This window comes from Canis lupus, chromosome 2 (assembly GCF_048164855.1).
Source record: "Canis lupus baileyi chromosome 2, mCanLup2.hap1, whole genome shotgun sequence".
Taxonomy (NCBI): domain Eukaryota; kingdom Metazoa; phylum Chordata; class Mammalia; order Carnivora; family Canidae; genus Canis; species Canis lupus.
In genome coordinates, this window is record NC_132839.1 from 30,724,198 (window position 1) to 30,742,921 (window position 18,724).

At 35.8% G+C, this 18,724-nt stretch overlaps 1 protein-coding gene across 3 annotated transcripts in view; it reads right to left on the minus strand.

Moving 5' to 3' along the window:
- AGGF1 (angiogenic factor with G-patch and FHA domains 1) overlaps positions 1-18,724 on the minus strand; it is a 46,381-nt gene that overhangs the window by 7,394 nt on the left and 20,263 nt on the right. For 2 of the 3 annotated variants that reach the window (XM_072794422.1, XM_072794402.1), the window contains exons 9-14: positions 18,269-18,370; positions 17,217-17,382; positions 15,092-15,174; positions 9,631-9,758; positions 7,304-7,403; positions 2,705-4,968 (exon numbers count right to left, since the gene is read on the minus strand). In XM_072794422.1, coding sequence (XP_072650523.1) covers positions 4,768-4,968; positions 7,304-7,403; positions 9,631-9,758; positions 15,092-15,174; positions 17,217-17,382; positions 18,269-18,370 — 780 coding nt within the window. In that variant the 3' untranslated portion in view covers positions 2,705-4,767. Of the gene's footprint in view, positions 1-2,704; positions 4,969-7,303; positions 7,404-9,630; positions 9,759-15,091; positions 15,175-17,216; positions 17,383-18,268; positions 18,371-18,724 lie in introns of those variants that run through there. The other variant, XM_072794412.1, reaches the window with a different exon arrangement.

The window sequence follows — 18,724 nt, forward strand, 5'->3', positions numbered from 1 at the left end:
TGGTTGAAAGAAAATCCATGGTCTTGCCCACACAAAACTTAAAGTCTAGACAAAATGTTCTACTAATCAAATTAATTAACATCTGTGAACCAAAGTAAATAGTCTAAATGAAACAAATATAGACTTTTAAGAACATTTATCAAGGGCAATCAATCATTTTAGGGTACAAGGGAGGCATCCCTGAGGAGCATCAATTAGCAGAGATCTAAATGTCAGTTACCCAGGTACAAGGGTACAGAAGAGCAATGCAGACATAACAGAAGTTAAGTGGCCCTAGAGTGAGAGATGGTGTAGCATATTTGAAGAACTGAAAAAAACAGGCCAGCGTGCTGACAGGAAGCGGGAGTGATAAAAGGCAGGATGGGAAAAGCTGGCTGTGGCTAGACCAGGTAGGGCCAGGATTTGGTTTTCTGTCCTCGGAGTACTAGGAAGCCACAGGATGATTTAAATAGGAAGTGATGAAAGAGAAGCTGTGAAGACACTATGTCTGCAGTATGGAGGATGGACTGGATGGAGGGCAAGATGACTGCAGTGGAGACCAGCTGGGAAGTCAGTAGAATAGTCTAGGGTGGGTGTTGACAGCTAACTGATTTACTATATGGGAAATTGGGGGAGGGGATGGAGGGTAAGTGTATGAAATAGAGGCTGACTCCTAGGTTCTAGCTTCCACAATTGGATAGATGGTGCTGCCAGCCGAGAGAACAAACTGGAAAAGACCTACTTTGGAGAAGACTATGGATTCAGTCTTAAATAAGCTTCATTTAAGGTGACTGAGTTGGATATGTATCCTGGCTAAGTCGTGGGTATATAAATGGTAAATGAAATGGGACCCACAAGAGTGAGGTAAATGCCTGGGGCTGAGCCCTGAAGGCCTCTCCATTTCTAAGTGTTGTATTCCTACCTATTATAATTGTGTATGAGTACACATAGGTAAGTACACAATTATATCTGCTTCAAAGGTCACATATATAAATAATAAAATGTGAAAGTCTGCTCGCTTCAACAATTAGTATTAAAAATTTGATGTATACCCTTATGTTTTTAAAAATGAGATCAGGCTATACACAATTTTCTACAATCTGTTTTTTTTTTTTTAAAGATTTTATTTATTCATTCATGAGAGACCCAGAGAGAGGCAGAGACATAGGCAGAGGGAGAAGCAGGCTCCCTGCAGGGAGCCTGACGTGGGATTCAACGTGGGACTCGATCCCAGGACCTCGGGATCATGCCCTAAGCCAAAGGCAGACGCTCAACCACTGAGCCACCCAGGTACCCCTCTACAATCTGCTTTCTAAAGTCCGTAATGTAGTGAAAATATTCATTATCAGAATTTGATAATTCTAACTTACACATCTGAATGGCTTCAAAGTATTTCACGGTAGGACTGCAAAACAATTTAACCAATCCCACAGAATTCCCAGGGATAGAGAATTGGCTTATCTGGCACCCAGTTACCTGTCCATTCACTATTCACTATATCACTATTCCCTTTCTGCATTATTCACTAAACCCTGATTTTGTTCCAAAAGCAACATGCTCAGCCTCAGGTGATGGCTCATGATGGGCTTAAGCTAAGTGAAACCATACTGTTGCCCACCTTTTCAACTTCCCTTGCAGTGATGGGTAGTCATGTTAAGGACCCTAAGGAGAAGTTTGCTATCAGAGTTTCTAAGTAAGCTCCTGCTTTCCTGCCAAAACAGAACTAACACAAATACTGCTGTCTTTTTTCCTTTTCTTTCCTTTTTGGACATGAATATAATGACAAGAGTTTCAAGTCATTTGCAACTATAAGGCCATAAATCAACACCATGATTAGTAAAAACAGAAAGGCAGAGAGAAAGCCTGGGCTCTGATACACATAGACAAACACAGAAACACTAACTCATTTTATAGAATTCAAATATAGATTGCCACCTTAAAGTGTAAAAGAGTAAGACGAAGTGTTTTGGATTAAAGATTCAGAGCAGAGATATAAGTGATGCTCTACAAAAATAAGAAGCACACTTAAAACAAGATGATAGGGAAACACTGAGAACACCTTTAAGTCTTGGGTCCAGAAACGCCTGCTGGCTCCCTACCAAGTACATCCCTCTGTCCCACAACCTGATGGGACAGCCTTTCTATATAATCTCTGACACCGCTTGCTTTCCCTTGTTTGAGATTTCGATCTTCTTTTGGGTGCTCTTAGAAAATGTACCAAATTAAGACATAATCTCTTACACAAAAAGTTGGAAGGTGTTTGATTTGGGTGAGCCATTAATTTTCATAAGTTCACAACTAAAATAAAAATAAATCATCAGAAGTAAAAACTTTTAAAAGTGGGGAGGGGGGCAGTGGTGCAGCATCTGGGTGGCTCAAGTTGGGTGTCAGACTTCAGCTTGGGTTGTGATCTGTGGGCCCTGGGGTCGACACCACATCAGGCTCTACACCATCCCTCTTCCTTTCCCTCTGCCCCACCTCCCGCTGGTGCATGCATGCATAAATAAAATCTTAAAAAAAAAATAAAACCAGGGAGAAAAATCCTTTTTGATAAACAGTGCTACCTAGCTATTTAATCCTAGAAACAATTTGTTATTTTACTCTAATGATGGTTTCTTCCATACTCAAATTTTGGCAGCTTCTCATGCTTTGGCAAAAATGAAAGACATTAGATTTCCTAAAATTCAGCAACCTGTAGCTCCACTTAAAAATAAACTCAAAAAGGTTACCACAATAGTAAATTTATACTGTGTTGATAAATTATTTAAAATATGAGACACAAAACAATTTTATGTGTAATCCAAATTGTACATAATTCACACCTCTGCTTCTAAACAAATAGAAGCTCACATCTCTGTACTACTTTTACAGTTTACAAAGTGCTTTTATATACATTTTCTCATTTTCTACTCAAAACAGACATGAGAGATAAATACTATTCTTATTTCACAAATGGAAATAGACCCAGACATTATTCAGTCCTTTAACCACCATAGAGTATAGCCCTGAGACTTTAGATCTGCAAAGGGTTTTTTAATAATGCAAATATCACATATATTTCAATTTTTATCACCATTTTCAAGTCTCCATTTTCTTAACAAAAGAAAGCAATGAAAAAGTTTTCCACAATCTAATAATAAAAATGGGAAATATTATATACACAGTTGTATACTTTACTCAGTGAATGAAATCTACCACAATTCTAATTTGGGCCTCCTATATTGTTATCTATATACAGGGCACCAGTACTAGAACCACATGTAAATGACTACATTTCATTCTAAAGCAGAAAAAAAAAACAAAAAAACAAAAAAAAAACGCAGAACACTTCTGTTGCCTTCAAGTCTAATGTACATATAGAAGTGTTAGGGTGTGTAGGTGGCTATGAAGGATACAGAAAATTACTTTTTGCAGTTTTGGAATTATAGGGCCTCTGATTATCCCAGCTTAGACTTTAAGGGTCTTGACAATCTGGTCATATGTCTTATCTTTAGTACTAAACTTATCTTTCTTTCCCCACCACCCCTTTTCTTCCTAAGTACTCCAAACCATTCAGAGTAGAAATTCCAACAAGTAGCCTTTATTTCTGAATTGTCTTCCTCATTGTATAATTTTTTTCAAAATTTTCTTTTACTATTTCTCAACCTTAAAGACATTTCTTTATAGTAGATGACGGAGCGATAGCTTATATTCACTGCCAGAAAAAAAAGTCAGTTCCAGCATAATTTCCCTGCAAAAAGCTAAGAAAAAAGTTCAAAAAAAAGGAAGAGAACAGTGATAACCGGCAGAGTAGTGACATCTGCACTCAGAAAGCTGCACTGCAGTTCTCCAATATTTAAAGTAATGCTACTGTTACTGCTCTGCCAATTTAAGGAAAATTCTGGCTGGTCCTGAGTTCAAAGCAGACCAATATGCTTAAAACATTGGTTCAATGAATCACTCTTTTTGATGTTATAATTATAATGGTTTTATTGCATTTGAAGACATTTTCAATAAATATCTTTGTGTTTGAGGCCTTGGCTAGGCAATCCTCTTGCAGTAGAAATCAGATTTCTCTGGCACAACTCCATTGCCAGCAATGGGATTTATCAAAACTATAAATGCCAGCACATGGAATATTTCAATACTGTACTCAATTGCTCATATCTAAATATTTCAGCTATAAAACAAACCAGATGTAAATGCTTAATATATAGTACAAATCAACAAATTCTTCACAGAAGAAAACAATGAAAGACTAATTTTCCATAATATATCACTTATTCATTAGTTCTTCAGTAATAGTACTTAGAATATTTCAAGAATAATAAAAGTTATGCACCACTATCCCTGTTTTCTCAAGATTTTTTATCTAAGTTCTAAAGACATAAACAAGGATGCATTTAATCAGACTTGTTTTTATAAATTTTGATGTTTCTCTTGTATATCTTATAATAATGAATATATGAAGACACAGACAAATGTACATTTAAATCATTACTGGTTATATGAAATTTGCCTATATAGGTCTTATAAACAAGATAAAAATAACAAAGTTTGATAAGCTCAGCCGTGCCCTGTGAACTTTAGTCTGCTCACAGCATAACCTAATTCAATTATTATTATTAAAAAAATGTTTTTTTTAAAAGCTGCAAACCAGTTTATTACACATTTCAGAATCATGAGGGGGTATATTGTAATACAGTTCCCTCAGGCCACAGACCCTTCGGAGGGAAAAGTTCTGCAATAAAATACGAGTTTCCAAACTCTTTTTTAAAAAAAGCTTGAATTGTGTTCTATGACTGACCTTCACTCTATGGTCCCTTTGACCCAAGGGACGGTCCCTGGGACATCTTTTTGAGATTTAGCTTCTGTGAAGTTTTCAGCAAACCTCTCTCGCGCTTTCTCCCAGTTCTTTTTGCTCTTGTTTTGGAGAAGGTGAACATCTTCAATCGAGGATGGTTTGCCGGTCCCCAAGCCTGCATGTGTTCGCCGAAGCTGAAGCTGGATCTGTTACCAAAAGTTAAGCAGAAAACTTACTGTAGAAACTAAATACATTGAAATTTGCTGTATCCAACCTGGTACTTTCACTCTTTGATTTAGAAAGATTGATGTAAAAGAAAAACCTGTCAAATCCATCGAATACATGCAGGAATACATATGATTATACACAAAACTTCAAGTCATCCTTCTACATTGTCTTGTCTATCCATAAGTATAGCTGACTGTACAGAGAACAATATACTCTAAATAGTGATCACCGAATTTCACTGAGATGCCGCAGAGGTTGCCCACCCTAACCAGAAGAAAAGGCAATGTACATACTTAAATCTAATGCTGCCCTAGCCTTGCCTAAGAAAGTGAAAGGGTAGATTAAACATTAAGTCATAAAGACAGGGGTGCCTGAGTGGCTCAGTCAGTTAAGCAACCAACTCCTGGTTTTGGTTCAGGTTATGATCTCATGGGTCATGGGACTGAGCCCTGCATCAAGCTTTGTGAGACACAAAGCATGTACACACACACGCTCTAAAATAAATAAATCAGGGGCGCCTGGGTGGCTGAGTGGGTTGGGCGTCTGCCTTTGGCTCAGGTCATGATTCCAGGGTCTCCCAGGGTTCCAGCCCCATGTCTGGCTCCCTGCACAGCAGGGAGCCTGTTTCTTCCTCTGTCCCTCCCCCTGTTCATGTGCTCTCTCTCTTATTCTCTCTCAAATAAATAAAATCCTTAAAAAAAAAAATAAGTAAAATAAGTCAATCCTAAGGAAAAAAAAAGAATCATAAAGAGAATTTGATTATTTTCATAATAAGTGGGGGAAGACTTCTCATTATTTTAAGAACCATTAAAAGTTACCAGTAACTGAATGCCAACTGTATGTTGGGCACCATACTAGGAGCTTTACCTTCATGATCTCCCTTAGAAAACAGTTTTTATAATCTCCATTTTTACTATGAAAACTGAAGTCTAAACCTGCTCTAAGTCACACAACTAGTAAGTGACAGAGCACCTATTCTAACAAAGTAATTCTATTTTGTAGATTTGACTATAAAACCCATGTTCTTCTCACTATACCTCAGTAAGAAAGAAAATTCACATTAAACCTCACATTGATCCATTCATTATTACTTAGGTATTAGGTGATTATCAAGAAAGTTCTTTAATCATGTTAGTTTGTAAGGTTTTTGTAAAAGATAATCTAAACCTCTGATGAACCATGGAGACTAAAGAATTAACCACTGTATCGTTTTCCAGACATTATTCCTTCCTCTACTGCTTGTTACATGACCTGATTCTTAAATCTAAAATGGATTATCCAGCTAATACAGAATCTGCCTGTTTGTAAAGTCTCCCTGGATGGCTCAGTTGGTTAAGCATCTGACTCTTGATTTTGGCTCAGGTCATGACCTCGTGGTTCTCAAATCAAGCCCCACACAGGGCTACATACTTGGTGAGGACTTTGCTTGAGATTCTCTTTCTTCCTCTCCCTCTGTTCATCCCCGGCACACATGTGTGCACGTGCACTCTCACTAAAATAAATAAATAAAATCTTAAAAAAAAAAATGGGACTCCTGGGTCGCTCAGTCTGTTGAGCGTCTTCCTTTGGCTTGGGTCATGATCTCAGGGTCCTGAGATCGAGCCCCAAGTCAGGCTCCCTGCTCAGCAGGAAGTCTGCTTCTCCCTCCCCCTCTGCCCACCCTCCACTCATGCTCTCTCTCTCTCTCAAATAAATGAAGTGTTTAAAAAATAAAATAACACTGTGATTGTTCTTGCAATATTTAGTACCAGATATAGCATGGAAATTATTAATAACAACTAAAAGAAACAGAAGAACCTCAGGCTCAAGAAATGGCATTTATTATCCTAGCTTCAACGAAGGAAAAAAATGTTAAGAGCCTTCCAAAAAATGTTAAAAACAAAACAATGCATGGGGCGCCTAGGTGGTTCAGTGGCTTAAACATCGAACTCTTGATTTTGGCTCTGGTCATAACCAAGGTCATGGGATAGAGCCCCACATCGTCAGGCTCCCTGCTCAGCGAGGAGTCTGCTGGTCTCCCTTTCCCTCTGCTCCTCCTCCTGCTTAAGCTCTTGCTCACTCTCTCTTAAATGAGTAAATCTTTAAAAAAAACAAAAACAAAAAACCCCCACAAAACAATGCATATATATATATGTGTGTGTATTTCCCACATATTATGTATATATATTACCACATATATGTATATTTGGTAATTGTGAATGTCACACAGACGTAATCATGTCCGCCTGTGTTTAATACCATATTCCTGGCACATAAGGTAAACAGTAAATACATTTGCTGTAAGAATAAAGAACGAAAGAAAACATGTCTTACCGGAATTTTCATTCCTCCACCGTCCTTCCCTAGGCCCTCTCCTTTTTTCCAGCCCATCTTCTCCAACATCTTCCGACCTTTGTTGCTATCAGTAATTTCACTTTAAAGAAAATTGAAGTGATAATTGATTTCTAAAAGACTATGTAGGTTACATTTACAATAAATTAATCAAAAGTATATAGAAAACCGTCATTACCTAATAAAGATACACAAATTCTCCTACATATACTACTTAATAGAAAAGCACATTTTATTGCACCAGTGACACATGCAAGAATGTTTCTGCAGCAAATCTTATAATATCTACAAGCTGGAAATAACCCAGATATCTATCAATGGTAAATGTATAAATAAACTGTGGCACATTCACGTAAGAGATTATTATACAGCACTGAAAATAAAATATACCTGTTTTGCCCGAGATTGCGAATCCGAGAAACCACCGAGGAGCCGATACTGATGCAAACACACAAGGGTTTATTTACAAGCTTGGGCCTGGGTCCAAGTATACCCGACACAGCGGAGCAGGGACTTTGACCCCGAGACTAAGAGGCGTAGCAACTTTATAGGGGCCAGTGGCCAATGGGATACGCAGAAAGTTGCACAGTCATGCTGGTCCACTTGCAGGTGGCCGATTGAATTACATTTTACCCTAAAGTATCCATTTGAACTGGCCTATCACTGAGCCGATTTCCGATTAGGGTGTGCCCTGGGCTTGACTACGGTGGGGCAGTGCCCTAAGCAGGTCGGCACAAGGTGGGTACAGCACAAAATGGAGTCAGTCCTGCTCTGCTTGTCCAGGGGTAGGGGATTTTTGTTAAATTTCCTGGGTCCCACATACCAAACAAAATAATGTTGTATGAAAAGATTATAGACACAAAATAAATACTGAATTATTCCATTTATTTAAAATTAAAAACAAACTGAATTAATCTGTTCCCACTGGAAGTCAGGAAAGGGGTTGCCTTTTGGGAAGACACAAGAATAGTGATCAAGAGGGGGCACTGGGAGGGTAGGTTCCTGGGGGTTACTGATCATTTTCTATTTCTTCACCAAGAGTGTGTATTCTACAATGGGTTTATCTTATGATATATTATTGATACTGATGCTTTTATTGGTGCACTTTTCTGTATATAAGTTATACATCAATAAAAAATAAAATGAAATAAAAATTCTCATTCCCTATTTGCATTTTGTTCTAGATTTTATGTTCTGCTATTTTAAGGATATTTTATGTTCCATCACCCTGTATTTTCAGTTCTAAAAATGTTAAATTAGCTCTTCAATAATAAGCCAAGCAGTGTCAGACCAATGTATTTCATTTTTTATTTATGCCTTCTAATTTAACTCTAATGCAATGTTTTCCAGTAATTACATCAAAAGTTTTGAAAAAAATTTGGCATGCTGCTTAGTATATCTAATTCATAATGCTGTATTTCATCAAAGCTGACGAATATAAGATGCACTGTTGTTTTATGTACCATTAAGAAAAAATTTCCGTCATACCTAACTAAAACTCTATCCAAGTAGTATATCTTAGAATTAATAAAATACATCTAATCAAAGTTTATGATTAGTTGTCAGTCTTACACAAAAAAATTCTAACTAAACTCTGAATTTATATTCTGAGAAAAAAAATGTAGCTAATATATAATTAAATGCAGAAAAATGGTCATATTGTATGTGCCTCAAAATTACATTTTTCATGTTATCAGTGCCACTTTACCAAAAGGAAAAAACTGAATCAAAGAAAAACAGTATTTCAGAGTCAACAAGAACATAGGTGAATACTGAAATAATTATAAAAAGATCGCAGTCCCCCACCCCCTCAAAAAAACAAAAGAAAAAGCAGTCCCTATTAATTTCTTACTAGTCCAACATTCTAGATATCTAGTATATAAAAATATGTTCACTCAGAGGCACCTGGGTGGCTCAGCTTGTTAAGTGTCTGACTCCAGATTTCAGTTCAGGTCATGATCTTGGGAGTTGTGAGATTGCGCCCCACATCAAACTCTGCACTGAGCATGGAGCTTGCTTGAGATTATCTCCCTCTTCCTCTCCCTCCCCCTGCTTGCATGCGCTCTCTTAAAAGAAAAATGTTCGTTCAAGTGGGCTAGAACATTAGCATGTGTACATATATCTAAGTATATAGAGAATGGAATTCTAATATTAGAGGAAAATGTAACTTAGATACAGTATTTCCATACTTTTATGAACCATTCCTTTAAAGGCTACTTATCAGAATATATAGTCCTATAAGTCTTATCACTCTACAAACGTGATTAGGGTACAAAGAATGTATTGAGCAATTAAAATTTAATACTTACAAATGAACAGATGCAGGAGCATCATCTCTTTGGAAAGTCCCTTCACTTCCAATCTGCTCCCTCCGTTTTCCAGCTCTATCTTTGTATTTTGGATTCTTCAATGCCTTTTCATCTTCATAGTCTGTATTCTTTATAAACATGAAATATTCATTGAAGAAAATTAAAGTGATAAATAAAATGTACTGTCTGTATATTTGCTTTACTTGGCAGATATGGTTCAATGTGGGCTCTATTAAAACAACAAATTAAAATAGACCATGATATAAATTAAGATAATTATACTAGAGTATGCTATTCTCATTCTATCTCCTTTAAAATGTTTATATTACTTCAAACTGTAGAACATAAACCATATATAGAAGATAAATCACATATAAATTGTAATGTGTAATCATAAAAAAATAATAGAGTGAAAATATAGTACAGTTTGACTTAATACTGTGTCTCATATTCTTGTGAACTGCCAGTATTCAAAGAAATATGTAGAACCCCTGAGTTTGGCAAAAAATCTACTTTTCTCTAAGAAACTAAAAGTTCCAACAGACCTAAAATAGTTTGGTGTTATTCCTTAGGAGAGAAAAATGTATAAAATGCTTAAAAAAATGGAAAAGGGCAGATACTCTCCTACTATGGAAATTATAATAGTTTTTTTGCCTCAATGTAACTCCATTTATAGGATTAGTCAGCCACTCAAGAAATATTTACTGAATAACAAGTGTGTATGCAGAGAAACTTGTAATCCCAGAAGATAGACACATCTGACCTTCAACATGTTACCATCTGACTGGTTCAACAAGAAAAGTAAGCACAAGATGCAGCAGTGGCCCAAAAGAAAGTAGTCAGTTTAGCTTGGGGCTTCAGAGAAGGCTTCTCTTTCCCTTTTTTATGACTTGTTGATCTTTATATAAATTATGACATTCACTGAAAGATGTTAGGGAATGCTAATACAATTCCGGGAAGTACCACAGAAGTTTTTACTTAATTTGTATCTTAAACGGAGAAGAAAATAAAGAACCACCAACCCTAATGGGCTTTCCTCCAAAAGATGAGTTAAAACTTTAAGAAAACATTTCTCACCTGAATATCTTCTATTTTCCTCCCAAATTAGTCCCTCAACATTTTTTCTATTATGATTACTTGTAGTGTGAAAAATCACAAAAAATACAATTTTACAGAAAAATGTTACTTCGGCAGCATTTTTCCAACATCTTCATGAAGCATAAAAACTGCTGGACAAATCCACATAAGAACTCTAGAGTCCAGGGATGCTTGGGTGGCTTAGTGGTTGAATGTCTGCCTTTGGCTCAGGGTGTGATCCCGGTTTGGGGATCGAGTTCTGTATCAGGGTCCCTACGAGCCTGCTTCTCCCTCTATCTCTCTGCCTCTCTTTCTGTGTCTCTCATGAATGAATGAATGAATGAATGAATGAATGAATGAATAAATAAATAAATAAATAAATCTTTTAAAAAAAAAAGGAACTAGATTCCAGGGGCATCTGGCTGGCTCAGTCAGAGAAGCATGCAACTCTTGATCTCGGGATTGTGAGTTCAAGCCTCACATTTGCTGTAGAGATCACTTAAATAAACCAAAAAAACCACCTGGATTCCATATCTAATTCTGTCATTTATCAGCTGAGTGACCCTGATCTTAGTTTCTCAAATGTAAACTGGAGATATTAATTACCTACCTGGTCTACTGATAGGACTAAATGGTAACCCTTTTTTAAACTGTTGTGATATAATTAAGATATAATAAACTACAGGGACGCCTGGGTGGCTCAGTGGTTGAGTGCCTGCCTCTGGCCCAGGGCGTGATCCGGGGGACCCAGGATTGAGTCCTGCATCGGGCTCCCTACTTCTCTCTCTCTCTCTCTGCCTCTCTCTCTATGTCTCTCATGAATAAATAAATAAAATCTTTAAAATATATATATAATAAACTACATATAAAGTATGTAATTACCTCTGAGATTTGTAAACATCTATGAAACCATCACCACAATCAAGACAGTAAATATATGCATCTCCCACAAAAGTATCTTCATCCTTCTTTGTAATCCATCCCTACAGAGCCGAACTTACATCCTTCCTCTCTGGTACCCAGGCTACTCACTAATCTTTCTGTCACAATATGTTAGTTTCCTCTCCTAGACTTTGATGTAAATGGATGTATACAATGCATACTCTTGATGTATGGCTTCTCTCAGCATAAGTATTTTGAGGTTTATCCATATTCCAACCTGTATCATTATCCATGTTCCAACCTGTATCAATAGCTCATGCTTTTTCTATGCTAAAGAGTATTTGACCATATAGATTTACCATAATTTGTTTATCCATTCATGATAGATACGTGAGTTTTTTCCTATTTCTGGTTACTAGAAAAAAAGCTGTTAATACCATAATGAAATATCACTTTCACACCGATGAGAGCAGGTAGTATGCAAAAGACAAGAATAAACAAGTGTTGGTAAGGATGTGGAGAAAAGTGGATCCTTGGGTACTGTTGGTGAGAACGTAAATTAGTGCAACTACATGGAAAACAGAATGGAGGTTCCTCAAAAACTTAAAAAAGAAAATACCACAGGATCCAGGAATTCCACTACTGTGTGTATTTGCCCAAAGAAAATGAAAACACTAATTTGAAAAGATATATGCACTCCTATGTTTACCAGAGCATTATTTACAATAGCTCAGATATGGAAGCAGCCCTTGTGTCCATCAAGAGATGAATGGATAAAGATGTGGTGTGCACACGTATAACGGATTATTACTCAGTGATAAAAAATAATGAGATCTTGCCCTTTGTGAGAACATGGATGGACCAAGAGTTAGTATGCTAATTGAAATTAAGTCAGACAGAAAAATGCAATGTAACTTCACTTGTATATATAGAATCTGAAAAACAAAACAAACAAAAATTAGAAACAGACTTATGAATACAGAAAACAAGGTGGTAGCTGTTAAAGGGGTGGAGAGGTGGAGGGTGGACAAAATAGGTGAAGGAGGTACAAACTTACAGTCATAAAATAAGTCACAGATAAAAACTATAGCATAGGGAATATAGTCTATAATATTTTAATAACATTATATGGTGACAGACTTATTGTAAGGATCATGTAATGTATAGAATTATCAAATCACTAAATCACTATGCTTTCCATCTGAAACTGATGTAACATTGTATGGTAACTACATTTTGATCACAAAAAATAAAATTTTTAAAAAAAGGTTTTCCAAAGAAAGAAAAAAGCTGTCACGAACATTTGTTTATAAGTCTTCATATGAACATATGGTTTCATTTCTCTTGTGTAAATACCTTGGCGTAGAAAGGTGAATCACATGGCAGGCATACATTTAACTTTTAAGGAAACTACTATTTTCCCAAGCAATTGCACCACTTTACATTCTCACCAAAAGTATATGAGAATTCTAATTCCTTCACATGCCTACCAACACTTGACAGGGATTGTCTTTTTACCTAGTTCTAATTTGCAATTCCCTGGTAATACTGGACATCTTTTCATGTGTTTAGCTTCCATCTGTACAGCTGCATTGGTGAAGTGTCTATTCAAATCTTTTGTTCACTTTTAAATTATTTTCTTATTAATGGACAGAAGACATGAATAGACATTTTTCCAAAACAGAAATCCAGATGGCTAACAGACACATGAAAAGATGCTCAACATCACTTATCGTCAGGGAACTACAAATCAAAACAATGAGATACCACCTCCCACCTGTGCAAACAACTAAAATTAATACAGGAAACAACAGATGGTGAGGATGTACAGAAAAGGGAAACCCTCTAACACTGTTGGTGGGAATGCAAACTGGTGCAGCCACTCTGGAAAATGGTATAGAGATTCCTCAAAAAGTTAAAAATAGAACTACCTTATGACCCAGCAATTGCACTACTAGGTATTTACCCAAAGGATACAAAAATACAGATTCGAAAGGATACATGTACCCTCAATGTTTATAGCAGCATTACCAACAATAGTCGAACTATGAAAAGAGCCCAAGTATCCATCAACAGATGAATGGATAAAGAAGAGGTGGTAGATATATACAATGGAGTATTACTAAGCCGTCAAAAATAATGAAATCTTCCCATTTGCAGTGACGTGAATGGAACTAGAGTATATTATGCTAAGTGAACTCAGATAAAGATAAAAATACCATATGATTTCACTTATGTGGAATTTATGAAGCAGATGACTATATGGAAAGGAAGAAAAGACAGAAGTAAACCATATGAGGCTCAACAACAGAACAAATGGAGGGCTGAGAGAGGGAGGTGGATAAGCAATGGGTTAAACAGGTATTGGGTATTAAGGAGGACACTTAGGACAAGCACTAGGTGTTATACCAGGTTAATCACTAAATTCTACTCCTGAAACCATTATTACACCATATGTTAACTAGAATTTAAATAAAATTCTGAAAAATAAGAAATGAATAAATAAATAAAAATAAATTGCTTCCTTAATGAGTTTTGTGATTTCTTTATAAAGTCCAGATATAAGATCTATGATTTTTGTCAGATACAGGATTTATAAATATTTTTCCAAGTCTGTGGCTTATCTTTTCATTCTCTTTTTAAGTAGGTTCTATGCTCAGTGTAGAGCCCAATGAGGGGCTTGAACTCACCACCCTGATCAAGACCTGAGCTGAGATTGAAAGTAGGATGCTCAACCAACTGAGCCACTCAGGCGCCCCACATCTTTTCATTCTCTTAATAGTGTCCTTGGAAGAACAGAAGTTTTGGAGGAAGTGTTATTTATTACTTTGCTCTTTTATGGATTCTGCTTTGGTATTTGATATCTTTAAAAAACAACCTGTATCTAACTTTTTTAAAAAGGTTTGCTTCTAGAAACTTTATGAAGTTTTAAATTTATATTTATGATCCATTTTGAGTTCATTTTTATACATGTTACAAGGTATAGATCAAAGTTCTTTTGTTTGTTTTTGCATATGGCTGTCCAAATGTTCCAGCATTCTTTGTTGGAAAAGGCCATCCTTTCTCCACCAAATTGCCTCTACATCTTTGTTGAAAGCCATATACATATTACCCTTCCCTTACATCTATGTATTTATCTGTGCAATCTATTTCTCAACTCATTATTTTGTTCTCCTGACTTATTCATCTTTATGCCAATACTATACTGTCTTAATGTGGTTTATAAGTTTTGTCTTCCAAAAATGTTCTTCAATGGTACCATTTTAATCCACGTTTTTTAAAAACCAGAAATGACTATTTGAATATTGGGTATTATTATTTTTCTATTCCAGCCTCAACAGTTATTGAGGTAAATAGTAACCAACTAACAAAAATTACATAAATCTCAAAATCATTCTGAATAACTTATTTTTATATATCAAATGGACTATACAGATTAAAGACATTTTTACTCAAAACCAGAGGCACAATTAACACATGTAACAATATTTAACACTCTTACCTGCAAACCATATTTTACTCGTATTTTCTTTAATTCTTTTCTCCTTTCCAACTCTTTTTCCTCCTTACTTAGTGCTGGACCAACTAAGGAAAAAGTGAGTTTGTTTAAAAAAAAATAAAAACACTAAGTCTGGACAGATATTATATAGAATACTATAATTTAATAATAATAAATTAATACTATTCCATCTGCATATTAACTAAAAGTCCAAATAAACATTACTATAAAAGAATCTTTGGTTGTGGTTACGTCTTTTTTTTTAAGATTTTATTTATTCATTCATGAGAGACAGAGAGAGAGAGAGAGAGAGAGAGAGGGAGGTAGAGACGCAGGCAGAGGGAGAAGCAGGCTCCATGCTGGGAGCCCGACATGGGACATGGGACTCGATCCCGGGACCCCAGGATCCCGCCCCAAGCCGAAGGCAGGTGCCAAACCATTGAGCCACCCAGGTATCCCCATTGTCCTTTCAATATTCTGGTAACTAAATCTACTTGGAAAGTAAACCAAAACCTGAAGATAATAGGAATGTTACTGTATAGATAACAAAAGAACACTGAACATCTTAATTTTCTGATATATTATAGCAGAATTTCAAACGCAGAAATATCGCTAATTTTCCAAAGGAATACAGGCATATAAAGATCACTGAATCCAAGATTCACATTACTTTGTAATGTGCCATACTCATTTTCATAATCTAGTATGAGAAAACAAAAAATATAAAATGAACACGTATAGTCGGTATTTGAGGGGAAAATTTGATGTGAAAAAAATTACTTCTTACTGGTGCAAAGTATCTATCTAAAATTTAAAAGCCTCTAAAAAAAATAAAATAAAATAAAATAAAATTTAAAAGCCTTTGATGAGTGGATTTAAGCAAGATAGCAACCTCTTACGGTGTTATTATAGAAAATAATGGCAAAAAAAAAAAAAAGAAAGAAAAGAATGGCATATATACAGATGATACATCAATGAAACTATCAGGTAAGGGGTGCCTGGGTGGCTCAGTCAGTTGTGTCTGCCTTCAGCTCAGGTCATGATCCCAGGGTCCTGTGATCAAATTCCACACCCGACTCCCTGCTCAGAAGGGAGTCTGCTTCTCCCTCTCTCTCTACCCTTCTCCCCTGCTTGTGTTCTCTCTCTCAAATAAATAAATAAAAATCTTGAAGAAGAAAAGAAGAAAAAACTGTAAGAAGGAAAGCAAACATATTGGGGCACCTGGATGGCATCTGCCTTCAGCTCAGGTCATAATCCCAGGGTCCTGGGATCAAGACCCACATTAGACTCCCTGTTCAGCGAGGAGTCTGCTTCTCCCTCTTCTGCCCACCCACTGCTCAGGCTCGCTCGCTCACTCACTCTCAAATAAGTAAAATCATAAAAAAGAAAGAAAGAAAGAGGGCCTACATGGCTCAGTCGGTTAAGTGTCTGCCTTCAGCTCAGGTGGTGATCCCAGGTTCCTGGGATAGGGTCCTGTGCCAGGCTCCCTACTCAGCGAGGAACCTCCCTCTCCTTCCTGAGTTTGCTCTCTCTCACTGTCTGTCTCTCCCTCTCAAATAAATAACATCTTAAAAAAAAAAAAAAGGAAGAAAGATAACAAACATATCAACCAATAACTTTTAACACCCTGGCCTATTATTTTCTACACTATTATGTGACAGAGTTTAACTATGGATGACTTTTTCATATCCATAAATAGAAGTCAAAAGAAAACCAATCTTTACTATAATGATGTCACAATTACCCTTTTGAAGGACACTTAGTTATCACAGCAGTGCTGCTTTCAAAGCCTATTAAAATGTATTAGCAAAAATAGCTAATGATTACGAGTCAGAGAACAATCTAATACTATAATAGCACAACTAAATTATTACACAGAAAAATCAACTAAAACAATAATCTACTAGTTTAAAAAAAATGAACTAAAATCATCGACTAGCCTAGGATTCAAATTTCAAATATGTGTCATTTCTTAGTCTCACCTGATAATATTTACTGAAACATAAATATATCTCAATAGAGTATTATATTAATTAGATATGAAGCTGGTAGCTGATACTTTTTTAGAACACTCCAGTGAATTAAACAGAAAAGTTAGCATGCCTACATATAACAATGTTTCACATACCAAAACATTCATCTTTCTTATCAAGACGAAGGTGAGCTCGCACTTGTCCTGGTTCACAGCCATCACAGGTATCACTGCCAGGGTGGATGTGAAAAGACAGTACAGTCTCTCCAATTTTCACTTCATCACCATGCTCAAGTACATAAGGGTCACATTTAGTTTTAGGCTAAAGGAAAAAATTACAAAACAGAAATCCAAGAGAGTTACATAAGATTATTTTACATCTACCATAAGTAATGTCTGATTAAAATAAATACATATTTAGGATGGTTCTCAATGAGATAGACACACATATACACACACACAGCACACATTTCCACAACTTGAGGATGAAATAATGTTCAACCAGTGGAGAAGATACCTGAACTGAGCAACTTCTTTTATATTATCAAAACCCGCTAATCTCATCTCCATGCGTAATCCTAGAGAAATACCCAACCCAAACGTCAAACAATCTATTACCAAAATGAATAACCATTACAGTCAAAAAGATAAAGTGTTAAGGGGTTAAGTGCGTATTTCCCTTTTTTTCCTCCTTTTCTCTGATAATTCAGTTTTATTTCACTTTTTATTCTTACAGACTAAGGCCTCCCCCACTCCCTTCCATATATTTTCTTCCATGTATTATGTGCTAATAATAAGCACCTTGGTGTATGTTAGTGATACAAGTTAACTGGATAGAAAAAAACCTCTGTCTTCAAGAAGTACTCAGTTTAGCAACATTTCCATTAAACAGATTTTTTTAAAAATACAAAAAAAGAAGTGCCCTTAAAGTTACACTAACAATATTTACTCTGAATAGCTTTAAGATGCATTTATTTCTAAAACAAGGTATAGATACATAATTAGAAAATAAAACTCAAGAGTTAAGTATCCACTTACTATATACTTTTTTCAGCCCTTTCTGGGAATTCCTTTCCATGTAATACATTTGGGCTTAAATAGTAATCTGAATCAAATGATATGTATAACTATAGCCTTCAGGATTAAAAATTTCAGTTCATTTTTTAAAACTTATGTGTAAATAATTAATTTAATATATATACACTTACCTGAAGAATCTGTTTTCCATTAACAATTGTACCATTTTGACTACCTTGATCCACAAGGACATAACTTTGTAATTCATGGTCAAAATAAATTTCTGCATGAAACTTAAAAAAAAAAATTGAGGTAATTAAAAGTATAATACTTTTTATTTTTAAACCACAGATAACTTCTCTCTCATAGAATATGATAGACTTAAGTCTCTGATAAAAAAGATAAAATAGTAAAATTGAATTAAGTAAGCTCTACACCCAATGTGGGGTTTGAACTCATGACACCTCAAGATCAACAGTTTAAGCTCTACCAACTTTAGCCAGCCAGGTACCCCCAAATTTTACTATTTTTAATATTTTTTTTTTTACTGAATACAAAAGTATTACAATGCCTCTGGTAGAAATGTGAAGGCTACAGAAGAAAAAGTCACCTATAATTCCACCCACTACTGCTTTTAATAATTTAGT